Source organism: Corella eumyota, chromosome 1 (assembly GCF_963082875.1).
Source record: "Corella eumyota chromosome 1, kaCorEumy4.1, whole genome shotgun sequence".
Classification (NCBI taxonomy): domain Eukaryota; kingdom Metazoa; phylum Chordata; class Ascidiacea; order Phlebobranchia; family Corellidae; genus Corella; species Corella eumyota.
Window position 1 is genome coordinate 13,988,575 of NC_137490.1, and position 23,819 is coordinate 14,012,393.

General features: G+C 29.8%; 5 protein-coding genes across 10 annotated transcripts; all 5 read left to right on the forward strand.

Annotated features, from left to right (window-relative positions):
- The first annotated feature begins 149 nt into the window (after positions 1-149).
- On the forward strand, positions 150-1,640 carry LOC145751316 (ras-related GTP-binding protein A-like). Its single transcript, XM_082567434.1, has one exon. It carries the CDS (start codon positions 572-574, stop codon positions 1,502-1,504), a length of 933 nt encoding a protein of 310 aa, XP_082423560.1. The 5' UTR covers positions 150-571; the 3' UTR covers positions 1,505-1,640.
- A 133-nt stretch (positions 1,641-1,773) lies between these two features.
- On the forward strand, positions 1,774-19,647 carry LOC145751252 (E3 ubiquitin-protein ligase XIAP-like). 5 transcript variants are annotated; one of them, XR_014283724.1, is made up of 22 exons: positions 1,774-2,068; positions 7,979-8,513; positions 8,699-8,850; positions 8,933-8,973; positions 9,191-9,367; positions 9,704-9,816; positions 9,954-10,045; positions 10,219-10,300; positions 10,424-10,491; positions 10,684-10,766; positions 12,901-13,086; positions 13,245-13,353; positions 13,557-13,710; positions 13,878-13,977; positions 14,199-14,388; positions 14,602-14,714; positions 14,917-15,023; positions 15,141-15,203; positions 15,360-15,431; positions 18,987-19,077; positions 19,205-19,245; positions 19,509-19,647. XR_014283724.1 is itself a non-coding variant. In XM_082567383.1 (21 exons), exons 2-20 carry the CDS (start codon positions 7,988-7,990, stop codon positions 19,037-19,039), a joined length of 2,481 nt encoding a protein of 826 aa, XP_082423509.1. In that variant the 5' UTR covers positions 1,774-2,068; positions 7,979-7,987; the 3' UTR covers positions 19,040-19,077; positions 19,205-19,342. The 5 variants fall into 5 exon arrangements, 4 of the variants coding, with proteins under 4 accessions (XP_082423509.1, XP_082423487.1, XP_082423495.1 ...); XM_082567383.1 differs by lacking the exon at positions 19,509-19,647 and having other exon boundaries at positions 19,205-19,342; XM_082567361.1 differs by lacking the exons at positions 18,987-19,077; positions 19,205-19,245; positions 19,509-19,647 and adding an exon at positions 16,557-16,777.
- Positions 16,830-17,508, forward strand: LOC145751337 (thialysine N-epsilon-acetyltransferase-like). Its single transcript, XM_082567456.1, has one exon. The coding sequence runs from the start codon at positions 16,830-16,832 to the stop codon at positions 17,325-17,327; it is 498 nt and encodes a 165-aa protein (XP_082423582.1). The 3' UTR covers positions 17,328-17,508.
- On the forward strand, positions 17,525-18,289 carry LOC145763678 (hsp70-Hsp90 organising protein-like). The gene has a single exon (XM_082575182.1). It carries the CDS (start codon positions 17,600-17,602, stop codon positions 18,287-18,289), a length of 690 nt encoding a protein of 229 aa, XP_082431308.1. The 5' UTR covers positions 17,525-17,599.
- Positions 19,514-23,120, forward strand: LOC145751282 (uncharacterized). Of its 2 annotated transcripts, XM_082567405.1 has the most exons (14): positions 19,514-19,576; positions 19,929-20,009; positions 20,157-20,224; positions 20,339-20,419; positions 20,582-20,743; positions 20,866-20,922; positions 21,036-21,095; positions 21,236-21,517; positions 21,769-21,944; positions 22,022-22,101; positions 22,176-22,319; positions 22,407-22,541; positions 22,635-22,739; positions 22,879-23,120. In XM_082567405.1, the coding sequence occupies exons 1-14, from the start codon at positions 19,544-19,546 to the stop codon at positions 22,987-22,989; spliced, it is 1,575 nt and encodes a 524-aa protein (XP_082423531.1). In that variant the 5' UTR covers positions 19,514-19,543; the 3' UTR covers positions 22,990-23,120. The 2 variants fall into 2 exon arrangements, with proteins under 2 accessions (XP_082423531.1, XP_082423524.1); XM_082567398.1 differs by lacking the exon at positions 19,514-19,576 and having other exon boundaries at positions 19,826-20,009.
- The last annotated feature ends 699 nt before the right edge of the window (positions 23,121-23,819 follow it).

A 23,819-nucleotide genomic window follows, 5' to 3' on the forward strand; every position in this document is an offset into this window, starting at 1 on the left:
GGATCAATTATAATTTAATTTACCTGCATAATTTAATATAGAAATTTGAAATATTTATTTTTAAAATGTTTAAAAAAAAATTATTGACGTTTTAAAAATTTGGGTTACAATTCTCCTTCACTTACTTATGATGTCACGAGACCTATAGACAGGCGGAATAACAGCAGCACGAGTAATTTAAAAAAAAAAAAGCAATGCAAAAGTTGAAAATATATTTGATGATTTAAGTTATAATTTTTAAAACTTTATACCAATTATTGATTATAGTTTACTCTAAATTATTTGATAATTAATGGATTATACAACCAACTGACCAATGGTTACTGATCCATTTTAACTTAAATTACTGCACACTTCCAATGGTTACTGATACACTTTAACCTTTATAACAGCATTCCAAAAAATAAAATCTTGTAAATTGAATTGTTTGTCTTCTGTTACTGCCTTAATTTGTCATTATCGATATTTTTAAGTTATTTGCAATCTAACTTAACATTACAAAGTATAAATGTAAAATAACATTTAGGTATTTATGTTTATATTGTTTCAAGCCTAATTATAATTCCACAAAATGAAGAAAAAGGTTTTACTGATGGGCAAATCTGGTTCTGGAAAGACAAGCATGAGGTCGATTATCTTTGCAAATTATATTGCAAGAGATACTCGACGTCTTGGTGCCACGGTGGACGTGGAACATTCACATGTTCGATTTCTTGGCAATCTGGTTTTAAATCTATGGGATTGTGGAGGTCAGGAGGCATTTATGGAAAACTACTTCTCAAGTCAGCTGGACAACATTTTTCGCAATGTTGAGGTTCTGATATATGTGTTTGATGTTGAAAGTAGAGAAATTGAGAAAGACCTGCATTATTATCAAACATGCCTAGAGGCCATAATTCAACATTCCCCAAAGGCCAAGATATTTTGTCTAATTCACAAAATGGATCTTGTACAGGATGATCAAAAGGATTTGATATTCAACAAAAAGCAAGAGCAACTGCTATTGTTGTCCAAGCCTTTAGAGTGTTCCTGTTTCAAAACATCTATTTGGGACGAAACCTTATACAAAGCATGGTCTAGTATAATGTATCAACTTATACCTAATGTTAAGGAGCTGGAACATAACCTTGGAAGATTTGCAGAAATAATCAATGCCGATGAAGTTTTATTATTTGAAAAGGCAACATTTTTAGTGATCTCGCACAATGAAAGAAGGCTGCATAAGGATATCCACAGATTCGAGAAAATTAGCAACATCATTAAGCAATTTAAGTTAAGCTGTAGCAAGGTGGCAGCTTCATTTCAAAGTATTGAGGTGCGGAACAACTCCTTTGCAGCATTTATTGAGATGTTTACTACAAACACATATGTGATGGTGATTATGTCGGATACATCGGTACCTTCTGAACTAACTTTAATTAACATTAGAAATGCTCGTAAACATTTTGAAGATCTTGAAAAACTCGATAGAAATAGATTGGATGGGGGAAGGTTAAGAAAATAAAGATTTCTATCAATTTTTTTAAATATTTGTGTATTAAATTATTGAGAGTTTTTGAATTACTGTTTTTTTATTTCAACCCTATAAACGACCTGTTTTTAGTAATACTCTTAGTATTAAAATAAATTTAAAACTAGGACTTTTTAGAATTGTAAAATAGGGCATGTTGGTTGTTTAAAAGGGAGGCGATTTTACAAAATAACCTGGTTATTCCCAAAAAAATATTTCCCTGTCGATTTCGTATACTTTAACCCTTTATCTACCAGGCATGTGTAAAAAGAAGTTTTTTCGCCAAAAAAGGGTTACATTGCTGTGAAATGGAAAAAATTCGGAATATCATATTTTAATTGTAATGGCGCTTAGTAAACGGTATATGTATGTTCGATATATACCCTACCAAATAAAAAAAACTACCGTTTGTGGTGCTCTGGTAAATTATTACAGGCAAGTATTAGTTGAGAGTTGCGACCATATTTCGACACTTAAAGTGTAGACCAAAGACGGACGGACGGAACTAGTTTATCTAAAAAAAAAGAATATCTGAACTATATTAAGAAGTACAGAAAGGTGAGTATTATAATGTAAAAAATCAAAAGATTTGGTTTGTTGAAGCTAATGCCAATACTAAAAAAGCGGCCCTACTGTGGAAAGTGAAACAACACGCATTTTAAAAGTCCGATATTAAGTATGTGGCTTTTAAAAATGCGTGTAATTTTACTTTAACACAAAAGGGTCGCTACGACATTTTTTTTTGCGGTTACTTTAAATAGAATAAATATCTTCTATTTTTTGTTAAAGTTTTAACAATTTAGCCCTTTTAAATCGCATACCACCTTGGTAAACACGTCACAATCGTATGGCAAAAAAGACGGTTCGCAAAAAATTTATATTAGATATAAGTATAAACTAATACATTAAAATAAGCGGCAATTGTTTGCAACCCGAGTTCTACGCCCCTTATCGGCTTCTAGCGCGTCCAAACGAGTTTCGCGTAAAAAATTATTTTCGTTTAAATTTTTCACACAATATGATAAATGAAATATTTAGTAATTTTGTGAAGAAAAATTTAATTCATGATTTAAAAAATGCTAATTTAAAGCAACTAAACAAAATTATTATTTCCAGCAATTATATATAACAAAGTGCATATAAAACGTATGGTAAAATTTTCTTAATGTTAGTAAAAGGTTTTGTAGCGTAAATGGCATTTCTTTACTATGCTTAACCTAAACTACTCTAAGTAATAGCTATTTTTAAAGCATGACGTATTGTACTCAATTATTTTAAACAACATGTAAATAGTAATATTATTTTTTTGTTAACTATAGGCTTAATTAATATTTTACACAAAGCTGTTTTGAAATAGAAACTTTGTAGACATAAAACATGTAACGTTTATTTTCCTGATAGTCTTTTGTATGAAAGCTGTTTTAATCTAATAGTATTTTATTGCGAAAAGGTTTGCAAACAATCGTTCACAAGCTTGTACCACGAATACCACATATTATACATTGCAACACGTTTAAGTAATAAATCACGTGATACAGTCCACGTGATAGAGATAACGGTGTAAACACGTGACTTGAGGTGTAAACACGTGATTAGGGACAGATAACACTTAGCTTAACAAGAAAATGGCGGATTCGTTACACTCTTCCCCTCCCGCTAGTAAGAAAAAAATATAATATAGGGAAAGAACGAATACGCAAATATATTAACAGAGTTTATGTAAACGAGCTCTGCTTACTACCATCGGTTTGTTTCGCCACTTTGATTTTTTAATCCGATAGGTAGATTCATTAAGCTTCTGCGTAATAACAAAAGTTAAGCGAGAGTCTTTATGTAAATTTTGCAACTTAAGTTTTATCACGAAGCACAACGGTCTCTCCGGGGAATAAAGGCTGCAATACTTTATGTTGATCTTTTTTTCCTTTCCTTGCAACCAACACACTGTTTATTATATTTAATAACATCAGATTTTATTGAGATCCAATAAAAACGTTTTCGCAATAACCTTAGCGTTGACATGACGCCTCTATGTCCTTGATGTGCTTTTTTTTAAATGTTTAGCTGTAGTGATGTTGGCACAACTATTTGTAAATGAAATTGAGACCCGGAAGACGACTCCCATTTTCGAAAAAGAATATTATTTTCAACCACCAACGATGACAGCTGTTCATCATATTTTGAAAAAGATTTATTATGCGTTTTTTTAGAGCACAGTCTCCGTTTTACTTTCTGTATTTTTTTGTCCTCTAATTGGGCCCGAGCAACTTTCTCTTTTATAGAATCTTTGTTATTCAATACTGATGTTAAACGCATATTAAAAATTTCGTCATCTTGAACCCCCTCTTCTTTAAGAGAATATTGAATCATAGTTAATATGTCACTCGCAAGTACGTCTAAAGATTCGTTAACTCCTCGTTTTCTTCTATGTAGCTCATTAAGTCGGTTCAACTTTCGGGCAGAAAAACGTTTTATTAGTTTTTCTGTTAGAACTGTCACCGAAGTTCAATCACTTTCGGCTAATTTTGTAACGATGCTTGCAGCCTTGCCATATAGACAAAGTGCAAGCCTGTAGCCACTTTCCCTGGCATCCCATCCGTTGGCGTTTGCTATGAGGTTGAACTTTATGAGATATTCCTCAACGTCGGTGTCACCTGTGTATTTTTCTAGCGCTTGGTTGCTGTTAAGCTCTGCGGTGATTGACACACCGTTCTCAAGCTCAATTCTTTTTTTCAGAGAGGCTAGTTCCCTTTTAATCGCTCGTAGTTCTTGTTCGACTACGATCTTGATTTCGATCGACAACGATAATTTAAAATAATTGTTCATTTTTTAGATAATTTTTATATATATTCAACAAGTGTTAGTTTAACAGTTGTTTTTTTCGTTCTGCAACTTTTCTATAAATTCGCTGTGGCTTCAAAAGATTTGATCTCGACAGAACCTCCAATGTAACGTTTATTTGCCTGATAGTCTTTTGTATGAAAGCCGTTTTTAATCTTATAGTATTTTATTGCGAAAAGGTTTGCAAACGACCGTTCACAAGCTTGTACCACGAATACCACATATTATACATTGCAACACGTTTAAGTAATAAATCACGTGATACAGTCCACGTGATAGAGATAACGGTGTAAACACGTGACTTGAGGTGTAAACACGTGATTAGAAACAGATAACACTTAGCTTAACAAGAAAATGGCGGATTCGTTGCAAACATTACTATTATGGCATTGGGAAAAATTTATTTGTTTTTATCTTCTTGTAATTAATAACCAACAAAAACATTACATTTACTTTACATGTAAACACAAACCGAAGTAGTGTAGCCTTTCTACTTTATAGAGACAAAACCAAACTGTAAACAACCTGACGATGGTGTTGAAAATAAAACATAAATACAAAGATAAGAAAGGACAGGGATGTGATTATTTCTTTTTGAACCTCAACATGCAAATAAAAAACAACAAAGAAAAGTTTCTTAATTTTCTGGGAAGCTGCAACTTTACTAATAGTGTGACTGACACAGGACGATGTTCTCGTTTGTGAACGACTTACAAAAAAGAACAAAATATTTAAAAAAGAAGCTTATTTTCTCCAATACTTAAAAAAGGCAAAGTCTTGAGTCCCGATTACATCAGCAAATCGTGAACCCCTAACGAAATTTGCAAATATACTGCTGCTTCTACTTTGTAACCTTTCAGTCGTTTTTTTGGCTTATACAGTTGGTCTTATTACAGAAAAATCGTATTTACATTGCTAAAACTATAGCACTTATTTACAAGTGTAGCTTATTTTGGATAAATCCACATAAGCTAACTTTTAATTTTATAAACAAACAGTTTTCGATGTTGATTTAAAATGAAATTGTTATTTATTTGCTGTCAGGCTTTGGCGTATTTTTCCTCCCTATTTAAATCATAAGTTTCAATGCTTTTAACTATAACTTGTTTATCGAATTTGCGGGTTATTTAACAACTCTTTTCACATGGGAACTCTAACCTCGTTTTTCTGGTATTGAATTATTTTTTCAACGATTTTTTCTGCTTTTTATTAAGTACAAATGTTCGTTTTAAAAACAGTTAGGCAATTTCGTTCTGCTGAACGGACGCCACTTAATAAACATGGATTTAGATATTACTTAAATTCAGAGTTTATTTCCGTAAGATTTAGCCAGAATTTTATATTCTTGTTTCATTCAACAACTAAAGAATGTTAATTAAAAATTAAAATTAATAAATCGCTACAAATGATGATTTTCCCGACGTGATTAAGGTTTTGGGATTTAAACAGAATTTTGTAGCTTCTGTTCTCAAACCAAATGAACACCTTCCGAGGAGTCGCGCAAACGGAGATAAGCAAGTTTTCAGCTTTTGTTTATCAGCCAAAACTTTAGAATAAAAACAGACAATTAACAATTTTTAAATGGGAAAACGTTATTGCCAGCTTTAAATTTTAACAGTCAAACTACAAAAACGACAGATGAAGAGAAACCATCGCGGCATTTTTTTACGTATTTTTCTTTGCCAAGCGGGTCAAGTGAACAAGATGAAGTACATTTCTTGCACGAACTACCTAGTTTCTTTTGTCCAACGATGGCCGACTCAAGACGATGATCGACGCACCCATGTCTGATGCCCACAGAAGGCCGATTATTTTTCCGAAGTGCCCAAACGAGGCCAATATGTCTATAATGCCCACAGAGGCCAAGTCCCTTTTAATCGTCGATCGTCGCAATCACCTACCTCATGAAAGTTCGAATGTGCAAGAAATACAGTCATCAAACAATAAACGCTTATTTACAAATTTACGCTTGTGAGAATTAAGGTGCGTATCAAGGAGTAGCGGTTGTGTTTTCTTATTTTTGATTACCCCGGGCTCTACTTTGAGTTGGGTTGATGTAGCTTATTTTGGATAAATCCACATAAGCTAACTTTTAATTTTATAAACAAACAGTTTTCGATGTTGATTTAAAATGAAATTGTTATTTATTTGCTGTCAGGCTTTGGCGTATTTTTCCTCCCTATTTAAATAATAAGTTTCAATGCTTTTAACTATAACTTGTTTATCGAATTTGCGGGTTATTTAACAACTCTTTTCACATGGGAACTCTAACCTCGTTTTTCTGATATTGAATTATTTTTTCAACGATTTTTTCTGCTTTTTATTAAGTACAAATGTTCGTTTTAAAAACAGTTAGGCAATTTCGTTCTGCTGAACGGACGCCTATAATAAACATGGATTTAGACATTACTTAAATTCAGAGTTTATTTCCGTAAGGTTTAGCCAGAATTTTATATTCTTGTATCATCCAACAACTAAGGACAGTTTTTAAAAATTAAAATTAATAAATCGCTACACAAGTCATGTAAAACTAATGGTGGCATGTAACGTGTCTTTTTGTTTTTTGATACAATTTGCTTTTATCCTTTACATTTTTGCGTATGTAAATATAATTAAAACACAACTCTACGTTTTCTTTTTTAGGAAAGCACTAAAAAATAATTGTATTTTTATACCATCTGACCTGTCTTGCCCGTAGAAGCGCCTTTTCGTAAACCACATGATTTAAATTTTGTAAAAATATTTTTTGTAACATTTTATTAGTGCATTTATAATTGTTATGTAAATGTTACCGGAAAACTATTTTATTTAAACCAAGGTACCGTTTTTACCGCGTCATTTCCCCCCCTTTTTTTATTACCCGTTTAAATTCAAAAAGTTGACGTGCCAAAAATTGTTAAAACCTATTTTTTATGCAGTCTACTAGCAGTATGTTTGTATAGTATGGTAATGTTTCTGCTACAAAAAAAAACATTTTGTTTTAAATATATAAATGATCATCACTCCTAATCATAATTAACATGCCATTGATTGGCAACTGTCAGATTATTTCGTTGCTTAACTGCTTAACAGAATGACAGACCAGTCTGGAAAGTAGGGCAGCGTGCACGCACGAGATTTTTTTTGGTGAAAAAAATGCACGCCCGAAATTAACGTTTTGCACGCCTGGTTTTTAAAAAAAATTGTGCACGCGCAATGCTGACGCTTTGTATATTTAAGCCAGATTTAAGTAAAGCACGCCAACATAAATCACGCGTGAACGCGTAGACCGAAAAAATCGTAGTACTCGTGCACGCGCGGTCACGCCATTTTTTACGCTTGCACGCACGAGATCTCGTCGAAAACTGCCCTACTTTCCAGACTGGATGACAGGCCCGCCAAACTGCGCATAGTGTAAGTGTTACAACTGGGGCAATGGGAATTAAATCAAGGACTTTACTTTATGTAGTAGTAATAGTAAATTGTTAACAGATCATTAGTCAAATTATTTAACAACTATGCAACCAACACCCCGGCGGTACAACTCATAATGGTGTCAGAGTAACAAATGTTACTCAACGTTTAGCAGTTTAGATTGTCTGATTGTGAAGTTAACCTGCCCATATTTATTTCTTTTATTATTGTAAAAAGTTTTACAGAATGGCCACTGCCAATATTTACACTGTGGTACATAAAGACTCGAAAATGAAAAAAGAGGAGTTCAATAAACTTTTGGAAAACATAAAAATGAGATTTGAATGTGCAATTACTCATATTCTTAACAACACTTGCTGTGGGTGTCGTAATGTACAAAAGGGAATTGTGGATATAATATATAATTGTTATGATGTTTTTATAAACGTAATGCAAGAACAAGACGATGACTTTTTGATAGTCAAACAACTGTTTTTTAATGTTCTGGAAGAAATATGTAAAGAAGCATTTAAAAAACAAAAGAACGAGGTTCTATCTACATGCTTTGTTGTTAATATTTTAAGCCTTAAGGAATTTAAGGAACTGTTTAACCCAAAAAATATTAAACAAAACACATGTATTTTTAAAATTACCTGCTTTTTTTTAAAAAAAGAAAATCGAGTTTTTATCAATTCTATGACAGAAAAAAATCTTACTTCTCTCCACATCTCTAAACTAAATATTATAACATCAGTTTTAAACAATTTTGTTGGTTAGTATGTCATTTTACATAATTTTATCATTGTTATATATATTATTTAATAAGGTTTAAATACATTTTTTCTGTATAAAAGGAATGTTAAAAGTAAAGATGTAGATTTAGTTTATCAATATATATATATATATTATAATATATATATATATGAGTTTTGACTTTAAACTGATTTTTAATCTTAGATTATATTGATGAAGAAACAGATAAATCTTATCTTATAAGTTGTGCACAACTTCTCGGAGAGTATGAGTTGGCAAATAAAATTAAATCTTACAAAACAAATCCTTTGGAGATTGATTTGCGTGGGATGCGGAAGGCATTTAATGTAACTGTGGTAATTCATTTTTGTTTTTTTAAAGCTCATAATGTTGGTAGATTTTGATAATTAGCACAATAGGGATCTTTTTGTTTAATAGCAGGTGGAAGTTGCTGTTGCAGATGGACACATATATGACAGGTTTTCAATTTTTTTTATACAAGTATTTAATTCGAAAGTAGTCTTACACTTGGTATATAAAATAATCATGTCCAACAACAACAACAAAAAACACTTTTCCTAACAAATGTACACCATTTTTGGTAAATGTTGTTGTTGTTGTACGGTTAACTTAATGTTATCAGTCCTTTTGTATATGTAAGACTACAAAAAAAAAATAAAAATATACTTTAAACAGACCCCGAGATCCACCAGGACAACGAAGTGTCTATATTCCACCAGGAGACCCAACACTTGAAGCTTACAGATTAAGTACCTACATGAAATACCCAAACAATTCACCAGTTAAACCACGTCAACTTGCTAGTCTGGGATTTCTTTACACTGGATACAAGGATAGAGTCAAATGTTTTTGGTATTAATTGTTATCTGTCTATTGTGAAAATGTTATCCAAATTTTAAGTCAAAATATGTAAAATATTGAATTTTTTAAGCATTCTCATATTACCTTTTTTAAACTTTATCAGGCAACTCCTGACTTGAAATTCTGAGTTTAATTTTGGTACTTCTGTCAACACAAAATGTTCATCAGTAGATTATAAAACTAATCATTTTCAAGAGTTATAATTTTTATTGAAGACATTTTGTGAAACATTTTTTCCGGAACTGTCGGCTTTATTACTAGCATAAGTCAAAGCCGAAGAAATATCAATTTTTTAGTCAGTAACACTAAATTTTAAATTGAATATAGTTGTGGTTTGTGTGTTGAAAACTGGACAGTTGGGGATGACCCAAATTTACCGCGGTGGCATCGGAAAGATTGTGAATTTATGAAAGGAGAAGACTGTGGAAATAAACCCATCAGTAAAATAAAATTGTTATATTTTTTAAAGCTATAGTGTAAGTTGAATTACAAAAAAAAGATTAAGATTGTTCGTAAAGTTATAATAAAAAACATGTTACAAAAATAGGTAATATTGCATAAAAAATATTTTCTTTAGTGAGTTTATTATCAAGAATGAAAAGAACTGGTGGTCGTAATAGAGACGGTGGTAGTGCCAGTGGAAGTTCTGGTGAAATGGAAACTCAACAGGTTAATAAATTAATTTTTTTAGTTTCATTTTAATAAATATATCACAAAACTTGGCTTGACTTTCTTTTTGGCTAAAATACAAAAATCAGACTCTGTTAAATTTTTATTGTTTTAATTTGTATGTGTTACGTAATAGTCATGTTTAACTAATATTTTTTTTTTTATTTTTTAAGGCCAACAATGTTAGTACTGGTACGGCAACAGCGGTCCCGAATATTCGTCCAAATGTACCAGCTGGATCTCTTTTCCAACAACGTGAGTAAAAACACTCTAAAAATCTGTTATTTTGTATATCTTAAGCATATAAAAAAAGTTGATTTTTAAAATATGTTTTTTTTTTAAAAACAAAGTATTGTAATAAAACTTTTGTTATTTAAGCGGGAACGAACATACCGATGCAAACGGCAAGACCAGTTACACCAAGTCAACAAATTCGCCAATACCAAGTTGTTAAATTGTTAAAAAAAATAATTTTGAAAAGATTTTTTATACAAAACTAACTCTAGAACAACTACCATATTTGACATCATTTTCTATTTAATAAAACAATAGTTGTTTATTATTAACATTCACACAACTGTGGTAAGGGTTAATAACTATTATTTCATAAGTTTGTTATCGTAATTTATTTGTTTTAGAGAATCGATTTTGCAACTATGCCTTCAGCTCATCATGAACATTTGGTTTTAAGTCTTGACCTTCGTAAAGAGTCTGATAGGCTGTAAGTATTTTGTATGTTTAATGTGATAGTTACTTGATAAGAAATTTTATCTTATTTAATTTAAAGGATAGTTTATCACGAAAAAGAATAATTTTTTAATATTACTTTATGTTATCATTTTTGTGGAAAGACAATTTTTTTAAACAAAAATACATGCTTATTTTTTTAAAGCTTAGGCTTAGGTTACATTAATATTTAATGTGATAAGTTTTTTTGACTTAAGATTTTACAAAAGATATTAATAGAAAATTTAAAAAAGAATTTGTTATACACATAAAACTAAAAAAATTTATTTAAAATTTAGATTAATTATTTGTTGAAAATTTATTAATTTTTTACCATTCGCTAAAGTATTGAACGAAACAAATGTTTGATTCTGTTATGTTAAGTTCCCTAAAGAACTAAATTATTAATGCAGTAGTAAAACCCGCAACCTTCAAAAAAGTATGTCTTGCCACCAGTTTAGATTAAAAAAAATTCCTTTTTAACTCAGACTGTAAGTTTAGGTTTTCAAATTTTAAATAATTTATACACAATTCATTTCATTGCAAAAAATAGTAATAACACTATATTGCAGAAAAAGAATTATTAATATAAAGCAAACTACGTTGGGTAGATATATGAAACTACACAAATTAATTTTAAATGTAGTGAAACATTCAACAACAAAAAGGTTTAACTATTAACTTTTAATACGTTAGAAGTAATATTTCAATTTAAAAAATAATTCAAATTTCTTATTATTTAAAAAAGCCATAATAAAAATTTGGTTGGCAACTAAGGTTTGTTTTCGAAATATATGATGGTGTAAAACTAGGCATAAGAAATACCAGTATATAATTGTTAACACAATAGAAAAAAGAATCCGAAGTATAAACACAATAAGAAAAAGATCCAAAAGGGGAAATGGGTTAATTTGAAACAACTATGCAATTGGAACAATTTTAAACTTAATCATCCTTTAAAAGACAATATATTTTGCAACAGTATAATTTTTTTGTGGTGTATTTAAGCTTGCAGAAATATTCATAGCTTTTGTTTGTATAAACATACATATATATATATACTTAAAGTTGATGCACATGAAATTCATAGTCAAAATATATTTTAAATTAATTCATAATGAAATATTTTATCTTAATTTTTTTACGTTCGCTATTTATATATTTTTACATCTGTCTATATTTGTGTCTTATAACATTTTAGTTTTTTCAAATCGTTTTTTACATAAAACAAATAATTTTCTTTCTAAATTTAATTACCTGATTGTCCTTAATCAAATTTTATAAAAATTGATTATTTTAGTATTTACACAGCAACTACCAGAACAATCACTAAAATAGAATGAGAGAAAATCAATACAACGAAAAACATTTAATTTTTGGATAACTGAAAATCATGCAATTAATATTCTTGCTTCGAAGTGTTCATACATGCTACAAATTTAAAAAAACGATTTTATTTATTATGGAAATTTTAACCTCAAGATTGGAAATTCGACACAATTTATAACATAAAATGCGAAATATTAGAGGAAATTAATAAAATATTCAAGAAAGAAGAAAAAACAAATTGACATGATAAAGTAGTTGGTGAGGCTGTTACTTCTACACAAAAAATAATTATAAAACCCTCGAACTAACTTTAAGAAGTGCATTATACTGCAATGAATGACTGAATAATAAGACTGTACAAAAAAATCCTTAGTTCGTATACTGGTTAATTCACAAAATTTGTTTAGTTATTGTCAAACCTAAAATAATAATTGTGTAAATCTGAAAATTTTGAATTTTCGAAAAGAAAACATAATTGCAGTCATTTTTATGTATGTTGTAAATGCAAAATAGTGCACTATTTTAAATTAAATACAATTTTAATTTCATTTTTAAGGTCATTTGCAACATTAATTTTTGTTTTCTAAATGACAGTTTCTAAAAAGTTTTTTATTTCGCTAGGTTTAATCACACATAGTTTTAGGTCTGTTTGCTAATTAGATTGGTAATAGTACACTAACATAAATATTAATACTGATAAATTGTAAACTTCTTTTGTAAATACTCCTAAATATTTAATTTGATTTTACCTAAGCATCTGGACTATTTAGGTTATAGAAAATGTTGTTGTTTTGTTTTAGTCGAACTTTTGAAACTTGGCCAAGCCACCCAAGAACTGTGTTTCCTGGCCATCTTGCTCAGTATGGTTTCTTTTACTTGGGAAATCTGGACAGGGTTCAGTGTTTCTCTTGTGGGGGAGTTCTCAGAAATTGGAACTTTGGAGATAATGTTGAAATTGAACATAGACGCCATTTCCCACATTGCAGGTTTTATTGATTAAAAATATTTTGTAAATAAACTGCCTCCATTTTGGTATTATTTGCCAAAAATAGCTTTGAGGCTTAGCAACTATGTTCACAAACATTATGTGTTTGACATAAAGTTGATTGACCTTTTATTAATATTTTTGTTTTTTGTAAAATAGCTTAGTTCATGAAGGAGATCGTAACAACATTCCACTAAGCACAGAAGAACGAGCAACTTACTTGCAACAACAAACACAAGAACCACCTGATCCTACCGATGCTGAACTGGTTACTAAATAACTTAAAAAAATTCTGTTAGCTGTATTTTCTCGACCTTAAACATTTATATTTAGTTTAATGATAAATTTGTACTAAAGTAAGATTTTTCTGTATGTTCCAATTAGGGTAAAACTATATACCTTTAAATGTACTACATATGAGTTTGTGTGTACTAAAAAAGTTTTAAAAAAATGCATTTTAATATTTTTCAGAGAGATTTGCGAGAGATGTTTCCATGTTTGTTTCCAGTAAGTCCTCACATGAGAAATGAAGAATCAAGACTTGAGACTTTTGATGATCGATGGCCTTCCAATCAAGTCCATGCCACTCCCCAACAAATTGCCAAAGCAGGCTTTTTTTTCCTTGGTGCGTTTATTAAATTAGAATTTGTTTTATTAAACATCTTTATAAAATGTTAATTTTGATTGACTTAGATATACTTTTGTATAGATATCAGATACTAGTTTATAATATTAAAACTTGCGTTACCAAAAATTACCAAACAATATATAACTTTTCGAAAACATTTTTAGGTGATAGAGATCGTGTAAAATGCTGGTACTGTAATGGGGGACTTCAGAACTGGGATCCTGATGATGAACCATGGACAGAGCATGCAAAATGGTTTCCCAAGTAATTTTTGTGAAAATTAAGACGTTGTTGTTAATTTGATATAATAGTTAAAAAAAAAAGTGTTAAGTGATTAGTTTTGCTTACGAAGCTATTCTAATTTTGCCTAATTTGATGTATTTGGATAAAAAAAAAATCTTTAGTAATATTTTTAATTATTAATAATTTTCTATAACTGAGTGTTTCGAACTTTTTCACTTATTTCTAAATTTTAATATCCTTAGCTGTGAATTTTTGCTTCAACGAAAGGGGCATGATTATGTTTCACGCATGGTTGCACTCTACCCGAATTTGCCCCGGCCTGTTTTGCGTGGGGCAGATGAAACCTCGAATACGAGGCAAAGTGTTCAGATTTCATTTGGATCAAATAACACAAGAAATTCATCCCCACCCCCACCTATTATTGATCCAAAGGCATTTTTTTATTTATAAATAACATTCACGATTTTATTTATAAATTATTTACTATTCAAGTTGTCACAACATGACTTCCATTATTTTAATAAACATGAACCAAAAGATATATTTATTTAATTTAATTGTTTTTTTAAAAACTACAAAACTATGTTCGATTTAAATTTTTAATAAACAGGTTTTAAAAATACATTGTACTCTACTTTTTTTTAGGCTGTTAGAATTGAAGAACTAAAAAAGCTGAAAAATGCGATGAAATCTGACATTGTCAAAAGTGCAATTGAAATGGGATTTGATTCAAAACTGATAAGAAAAATTGTTAAAAGGTTTGGTCAAAAAATATAATGTAATACGAAAGATTAAAGTAAAATAAAATCTAATTGATAAAAAGAAATGGCATACATGTACATATTACTAATTTTTAAACTGGATCTTTAATTTTATTTTACATTAAATAAAAAATTTACTAAAAGTTGAAGCAAGAGAAAGACAATAAAATTATAAATATATTGAAATTTGTCATTACAGAAGGTTACAAAATGCTGATATGTTTTCTTCTGTTTCTGAGTTAGTGGATATTATAACAAGTCATTCTGGAAATTTATCTGATAGTGAAGATTCCTTAGATGGGGAAGGTAGAAAATTTGATTAACTTTATCACAATATCTTCTTGATAAACTAATGCCTTATATTGCCACTAAGTTTTAATTTTTTTAAATAAAAGACAAAAAATGTGTTTTTGGGGTTTCTAGAAGGTAATACTGAATCGAAAATGGTGGTTGGGTCATCGTCAGCCCAAGTACAAGTTCGTGAAGGTAATTTTATTGTCATTATTATTTAATAAATCGTTAAACATGTTTGTTTTTGAAATTATTTAATTAATTAATAGTGTTTACACAAACTAAAATTTTCGTTAAATGCCCATTAAACTTACTTCTCGAAACTTATTTTCATTTGATTGTAATTTGCAGGGAACTTTTCAGGTGAACATTCTGGTGGATCGGGTGAACCAATGGATCAAGAAATTACGTCATTTACAGGAAGTAAGTTGTAGATTCGGTATAAGATTAAATAAAACCATCGTGCTGTACTTATAATTGTTAATTCTAACTTGATTGGCAAAAATTTTGGGGCACATCACTTAATAATTTTTTAAGCAGCTAGTCCTTCTATGGAGGCCAGGATAAGGGAATTACAGGAAGAAAGAAGATGCAAAATATGCATTGATAGAATTGCTGATGTTGTTTTTGTTCCTTGTGGGCACTTGTGTTGTTGTGTTGAGTGCGCCGAGGCTTTAAGCAAGTGTCCAATGTGTAGGCGTAAAATTGAGAAGGCAATTCGTACGTATATGTCTTGAAAAGGTCGCATGGTGGCTCAGAAGATTTTTGTATAAATTTGCCCCTTTTCATTTTTATAAATTAAAAATAATTAAAGTTTATTTTTTTATAAGTTATTTTAAAGCCTTAGTTGGACCCTATTTTAAAAATATCATAATGGAGTTAGTAAAATTCTTTTTTGTAGCCACCATGTGGCCTTTTAATGGGTTACATTTATTTTTAATGTCAAATCACCCTTAACTTGGGTTTATTTTTGCGTTTGTTTTTTTGCTTTTTTTTTTAAAATGATGAAACATTTAAAAGTGTAATTTCACAAGCTTTAATGTTTGTGTCAATTTTTTGATGTTGATTTTATGTTTAATTGTGTAAGTTCTATTACTCGTACATAAAAAAACATGCGTAACATTTGTATGTAAATAATTCATTTATTGCAAATTGTGTAGTTAGCATCATAGCATGTAATCTTACTGTATATTATTGCGTGTATACATAAAAACATAAAAAAACATGTAAATAATTATTTGTAAATGTAACCCATAACATATATGTACGTATTGCCTTTTACTAATAAACATGCACCTAATAAAAAAATTAACAGTCGTTAATTGAAATTGCCGCCAAACATTTTTAAAGATATTCACCGGACTATTTAGAATTTGTATTTTTTTTTAAATATTAGGATGTGGCAGCTCGCATAGGGTTAAGATACTAAATCGCGCGTGTTAAAGATAGCAGAAACGTTACAAATATTACTTCATTTTGTAGGTTTTTAACAGTTATTATATTTTAGCAGTAACAGACTAATTAAAATAAAACGCAAGTAATTTACAGGTGTCAACCTCAAATCCAGTGCAGAAGAAAAAAACAGTTCACAGAAATTTTTCTTACTTGTCGCGGTAATTCTACATATTAATACTGTCGGATTTTTGTTCAGAGATCGCAAAAAAATGTTAAAATTTGTTAATCAAAAACAAACAACCATGATTGTTTACAGACACTTCTGGCAACGCTGGATTGAGTTTATTTACTTTTTCCCGCTAGCGCATGTTTAGAGATTACGTATTGCTTTTACGTTTATAAAAAAATTTGGCTAGTATATTTAAAATGGAATACAACATACGAAATTTAAAAAGTGGTGATTGCAATAAACTCTGTGATTTAATTAGAAGTTCAGCTCAGCTTGAAGATGATTTAAAGGAATTAAAGGTCACTCCAGAAAAATTAAAAGAAAATGCGTTTGGTCCCAAACCAAGTTATTATTGTTCAATTGTTGAAAACAAGAATGCTGATATTGTTGGGTTTGCAATCTTTTTTTACATCTACTCGACATGGAATGGCCGTTCAGCCTTTTTAGAGAAAATGTTTGTAGAAGAGAGCAATCATAAATTAGAAATGAAAAAATCACTCTTTGCTCATATTTGCCAAAGAGTTGTTGAACATCATTGTGTTAAATTAAGAGTTTTTTCATTCAATGAAAATGAAGCAAACTTTTATACAAAACATGGTGCTAGAAATTTAACTAAAATTGAAGACTGGCATGTGTTAGATTTTGACCCAAAGTCAATGGGTTCTACAATAAAGGAAATTAAAACCCAAACATAGACTTTTTAAGCATATAGCCAAAATTAATTTCATTATTGATGTTTAGTTAAATAGTGGTGTAGCAAATAATAACTTGGTAATAATCCAAGAATCATAGGATATAATATTATAGTATTTAAAATGTATATGCCAGTTTTTGACATGTTTGTTTTTTTGGTAAAATGTGATGCTGCATTTGTATTAATATGCAAAATTTGTATGCAAAATTTTAATATGCAAAATTTGTTTAAATTGTAGATTCTAAGGTTTGATAGTATTTAAAAAAAATTATAATGGGGGATATTAATGAAGCTGCTACGAGAAAGGCCAGGGCAAACTTGTTAATGAAGGAAGGAGACTATGTTGAAGCAATTGCTGAATATTCTGAGGGTATAGCATTGGATCCTGCAAATCCAGTTTTGTACAGCAATCGTTCATTGGCATTTCTTAACTTGGAGCAATATTTTTTTGCCTTGAAAGATGCAGAAACAACAATCAAGTTAATACCAGATTGGGCAAAGGGTTATTATAGAAAAGGTCAGGCAGAAGCAGGTGCAAAGATGTACAAATTAGCCATAAAGTCATATGAGGCAGGTTTAGAGGCATGTCCCAGTGATTTAGTTTTAAAACATGCCCTTGATGAATGTCAGGAGTTGGCAGACAATCAGCAAAACAAAAAAAGAAAAAAAATTAAAAAGTATACAGTTATAGCTGGATTAATAGGATGTTTTATTGTGATCTTCGATTTACTGTGGTCTCCAAGATTTTCCTTTATCAGACATCCATGGATGCGAGGAATTCTTATGTCCACTTCTGCTTTTCTTGGCTACCTGCTAGGCACACTTGCAACTTCTTTTGAGACATCTGGAAATGCAATTCTCTTACACCCACCAAGTAATTTAATGAGTGGAGAAAGTTTAGATTTTTGTGCAACATCTAGTAGTAGTTCTACTGGAGATTCTGCAGAGTCGAAAAGAAAATAATTATTAACTTTAATTGTTTTTGTTCTTTTTATTTCGTTAGTATTTTTATGTGTGTTTTGTTAATTATTGGCTCTTCAATATAACATTTTTTACATTAAAGTTGTGATTGTAATATTCAGGTTAACCTTGGTTGCTTAGGTTTTCTTGTTAAAAAGTACAAGATTTTTCAAATTAAGTTATAAAAGGGTCAGTAAAATTATGTAATGATTATAAGATTAAGTTATACAAATAGATCATTTAATATTTTGCTGTTTAGAATCAAATAGTAAATTTAAAAGTGAAACGTATAAATTTGCATTCAGATGATAATGTTTAAATTAAAAACACAGCATAAATAGGGCAAAATTTGTTAATATTAAATTAGTTGTTCAATAGTGTTCTATCTTTTGTTAATTATACATTTAACAAACTTCTAATAAATAAAAGTAAGGAAAAAATGAGAAAACCCGGTATTACTAGCTAGCGTTTTTGCGTAAGATTTTGTACGCCATTTTATTAACGAACAGTGTTAAGCGAATTGATAAAATTAGCTGTTTTATATTTAATCAATTTAAATATATATAAAAAAAACGATTTTTAAATTAAAAAGAAAATGCTGAAAAACCCTTAAATTATGCGTTACATTTTATTTTTTTATGTTCAACCATTTTTTATTTCTCCATTTTCGTACTTTTCAATTTTTTATTTCTACGTTTAGTTTTGCATGAGCACAAAAATAGTTTTTCGAAGAAGTTAGGAATTTCGACGTAATAGCGTTATGTCTAGTGACGACGAAGGAAATGCTAAAGGTATAAACAAATAATGTAATTTTACAGACTATTTTTTATTCAACTTTTTATTTTTGAAATTCTAAACGCATAAGCTAAGGCTGTAAGGCCAAATATTTTTGTTTCTAATTTTTCTTTAAATTTTCAGAAGTTATGGTAGACAACAAAATGAAGGAAAATGAAACTTTGGTAATGTACATTACTAACAAAACCTTTTTCATTTGATAATTTTAACATTAGTAAGCCTTGTTTTTCATTATGAAATAATTTTATAAAACTAATAAAATGCTAATCAAATTTTTTATATATTGATTGCATTATGGTTAAATTTAGTAAATAAAAGTTTGACAGCCCATTCTTTGTTGGGTAATTCAAGTGGTATGAGGTTTTATAAATAAAGCTAAGTGTACTATACTAAAAGTAACTGTGTATTGTGTAAATGAATTAAAAAGTTATTGATGTCGTCCCATCTCTGCGACTTCTGCATATGACAAGACTAGCTGATGTGTGTTTTGCCCAGGTGAAGTTTTAACTTCTGCTCAAATGTGTTATTCTCTTACTTCACATCTGTCAAAGCTCTTCAATTTTTTCGCAATCAGACTTTTTGTGAATTTAAACAATTATGTATAATTTTTAAGATTGCTTTGCTTTTTGATTTTAAATATGTTGAAAAGCTGTATTGCTAATAATACAATTAGTTGAAATTTTAACTTATAAATAAATTCACTTAAAGTCTGGAATGGGTAAGTGCTTAAAAACTAAATATATCCATGTTTCAAAGTGCTAAAATTAAATCTGAAATTGTTTTTTTTTTTATTTTATTTTTTTATGTATTAATCACTTCATTCCTTGTACATGATCAAACAATAAAGACTAAAGATGAGTCGGATGCTGAGAGTAATGGGGATGGGGAGAAATCTAAATCGATTGGAAATGGTGACAAAATCATCGAGGTGTTTGTTTTTTCTGATAAGATTTTTTTCAATCTAGAAGCATAATTTATTTTTAAATAAAATCTAACTGTGAAAAAGTGTTTAAGATTTTTGAATTTACTTGTTTAAATTAAAAATATCTTAATCCTGATTGTTTAAACTTTTTAGAATGAAGACAAAGATAGTAGCGTTGAAAGACCAAAGCTTAAAAAAGTGAACAGGGATAACTACAGAAAGTAAGCTTTTTTAAAAAAAGATCAATTTCTGTATTTTGTAAATATTAATATCTATGTGTATTTTAGTAAACTCTTATTTTACTGCTTTTGTTTAAACATTTTTTACTAACACAGGCGTAGCACTGATAGAAAATATGAGGATGGTGATAAAAAACGTTCAAAAAAACATGATCGAAGACGCCACTCTAGATCTCGGTAAATACCAAAAAGTATTTTCTGGAATTTTTTTAAATTAATTTTTTTAACTACAACCAATTAATTTAAAATATATAGAGTGAAATAATGTTACTTTATTTATTGTTTTTATCAACCCACATAAAGAGCATACCCACATAACATTTTTTAAACTTTTTTTAGATCTCGATCGCCAAGAAGAAGACGTTATAGTAGAAGTCCTCGAAGGCGTCGGGAAAATAAAAGTAGGGAAGATAGAAGAAGACGAAGTAGATCAAGACATCGTTCGCCAAGAAAAAGTCGAAGGCGGGATTCTGAACGATCCCATAAAAAACATAAATCCAGGTTAGATTTAAGTTTTTATTTAAAATAACAAGTGTTAACTAGAAACATTATTTGCAAAAATGTAAATGTATATACTGCACAGATTTTGGTAAAAAAGTAATTAAAAATGGATTTAATTTTAGATCGAGATCTCCAAAATCAGATTTGAATTCAGAAGGGGAAAAAAATTTTAAAAAAAGGTATTACCTTGCTGTTGTTTTGTTATTTATAATTTTTTGGATGTTTTTGAAGAATATTATTAATCATTTTTTTAAGAGTCAAGTTGTGGTTTTATTAAGGCTCTTATTTTAAGGTCAAAATCAAAATCTGTTGAAAAAAATGAGGCGAGTAAGGAAGAAGAAGTTAAAGAAGGGTATATATTAACTATTTATTTCATTTAAATTATATGCCACCAAAATAAAGAAATGTAAAACAACTTTGTTGCTAAAGTGTTAACAAAATATGTGTTAGTGTTATCTATTGCTAATTAATATTTAATTTTAAAAAAATTAGGTCTCCGCAAGACAAAAATGAAAAACAAAGATCACGATCTCGAAGTCAAAAGAAAAGCTCCTCTGCACGTGAAAAAAGATCAACATCCAGGAGCAAGAAGCGGCGATCTAGATCAAGAAGTCAGAAGCGAAGATCACGATCTAGATCAAGAAAGCGTAGATCGAGTTCCAGAAGACGCCACCGACGATCAAGGTCCCGTTCTCGGAAGCGAAGATCACGATCAAGAAAAAGATCATCGAGAAGAAAATCAAGATCTACTTCAAGAAGAAAAAGATCTGCAAGGTTTGTAATTCGAAATTGATTTTTAAAATCAAGATGTTTTTAAAGTTAATTTATAGGTTTTTGAAAAATATTTTTGTGTCATCTAAAGTATATAATTCTACAGTAAAGTTTCTAGTTATTTTTACGGATTGGCTTCTAAAAACAATACTTGCATTTGTATGGGTTGCTTAAATAATTTAACATAACATCGGTTTGTTTATATTCTATTTAACCTTGATAGATTTATATATTATTTAATTTGTTTTAAAAAGGAGATCATCTTCTTCTTCACCCTACCGATTCGGTTTTGATAAAGCCATGGATGCTCAAGAACGATTAGCTCGTAGGTTGGAGAGAGCAAAAGAACTCACACGTCAAAAGAAAGAGGAAGAAGCTAAAATAATTGCTGAGAAAGGGTTTCTACATCTCCAAGGGGAAGAATTAAGAGGTAATAATTTTAAATAGTTTATTATTTGATATGCTTATTACTTTAGAATATTATCTTTAAAAAATCCTTTTTTCAAGTGGCCATTGAGCAAGCTGCAAAGATGATTGTTAATTCTGCTCAGCCTGTTGTCTCTCAGAGTTCCAACACCAGTGAGCATGTAAGTTATTTAAATATTCAATTGTAATACTTATTTTATTTTAAGATGTGTATTTAAATGATTTGTATTGACAGGCTTCTGCGCAAATGAAAGCTTTAAAGCAGCAAGCTAAAGCTGAAACTGGCATCACTGTTCCTTCTTATTATAATCCCATGGTGGTCAACCCTCTTCAATATGCGCAACAGGAGGCCAAACGAAAAAAACTTTGGTCTAAGAAGGTATTTAGATTTTTTCTCGAAAAAAGGCTTGCAAACCTATCATTAGTTTTTTTTTTTTTTTATTTTTTTTTTTTTTTAAACCTAAAGGAAGATTCTGAGGAAAAGGCAGAAGAAACTGAAGGTGCAAAAGCTAGTGGAACTGTATGGGGTAAAATGTCGCTGGGTAGCAATGAATCTGATGAGAAATTTGCAAAGCTTATGGGTATTAAGCAGACTGATCAGGTAATTTCCAATTTTTTTTATACAAATCGAAGAAACATTTTTTTTTGTAAAAAGTTGAAATCGTTTTTAATAAAAATGTAATTGAAAATGTAGAAACGGGAAGTTGATGAAAATGATGAGGTGGTTAAAAAACAACAAGAACTTATGAGTAACCTTGATATTCAATACCAACAGGCTAGAGTTGTAACACATACTCAGGTATATTAATTTTTTTTTGTAAAATTATCACATTTTTAGTACAAATTCTATTGTTGTAAAACATGCCATGATTTTTTAGTTGGTGTGCTGCCAAACAATAAGCTAAAGCTTGTTAATTAATGGTAACTATTTTTCACAGCGAGGAATGGGGTTAGGATTTTCGGCTGGGGTTCTTAACCCCAATGCAGCTGCAGCTCAACAAGCAAATCAACAACTAGGGGCAAATACAAACATGTCACCCCCACCCTAGGAAAAATCTCGTATTGAAATGTGAACAATTAATTTTAAATTGTACTAAAACCAAAACGTTATTGGTAAATACTATTTAATAAAAGTCCAAACCGAAAGATTCCCAATCGCTGTTTGTAAATAAATTTGATACTTAACAAAGTTAGAGTGATGTTTTATTATAGGAAAGGTTATAAATACATTTGTTTTCATAGTAATAGGGATAAACTGTTTCAATAGTGTTACAGGAGAGTAATTCTTTTCTTAGTTTTGTAAACATGCAGGTTTTTAACATTAAAAACACAAAATTGTTAAAATATGTTTGTATTCGACGGCGTTTTAGGGTGATTAATTAGGTTCACTAGCGATTTCCTATACGTGATATTACGCAATTTTTTTTAAAAAGCGTCATTCGATTTTGTCATGATTAAAGTCTGTGAGTTTAACAAGTGTTAATACATGCTTTTGTGAATTACGTGATATATAAGATAATAGCTGCTGGCTAGACGCGCACATCATTTTAATATGGTTAAAGTTTAAACTGATAACCAGCAGTGAAGCGTGTTTTTACTATACTCGTACAGGAAAGCAAATACATATGGTTCCTGCCTGCACACGTGGTTAAATGTAAACAACGCATTTTTAAGTTTAGTTGTTGTGCTTTCTGACAATCGTTCAACAACTTTAGAAACGTTTGTAGTCGACCTGTTTAAATCTGCTGGTTTTTTAATTTGACTTATATTGTTCTAGTAAATCGAATATAAATAGATTTTATTTTTATTAATTTAAGATTATTTTATAAATATGTAATTTTTCTTAGAGATTTTAAGGACAGCACAAGTTCTCCCAATA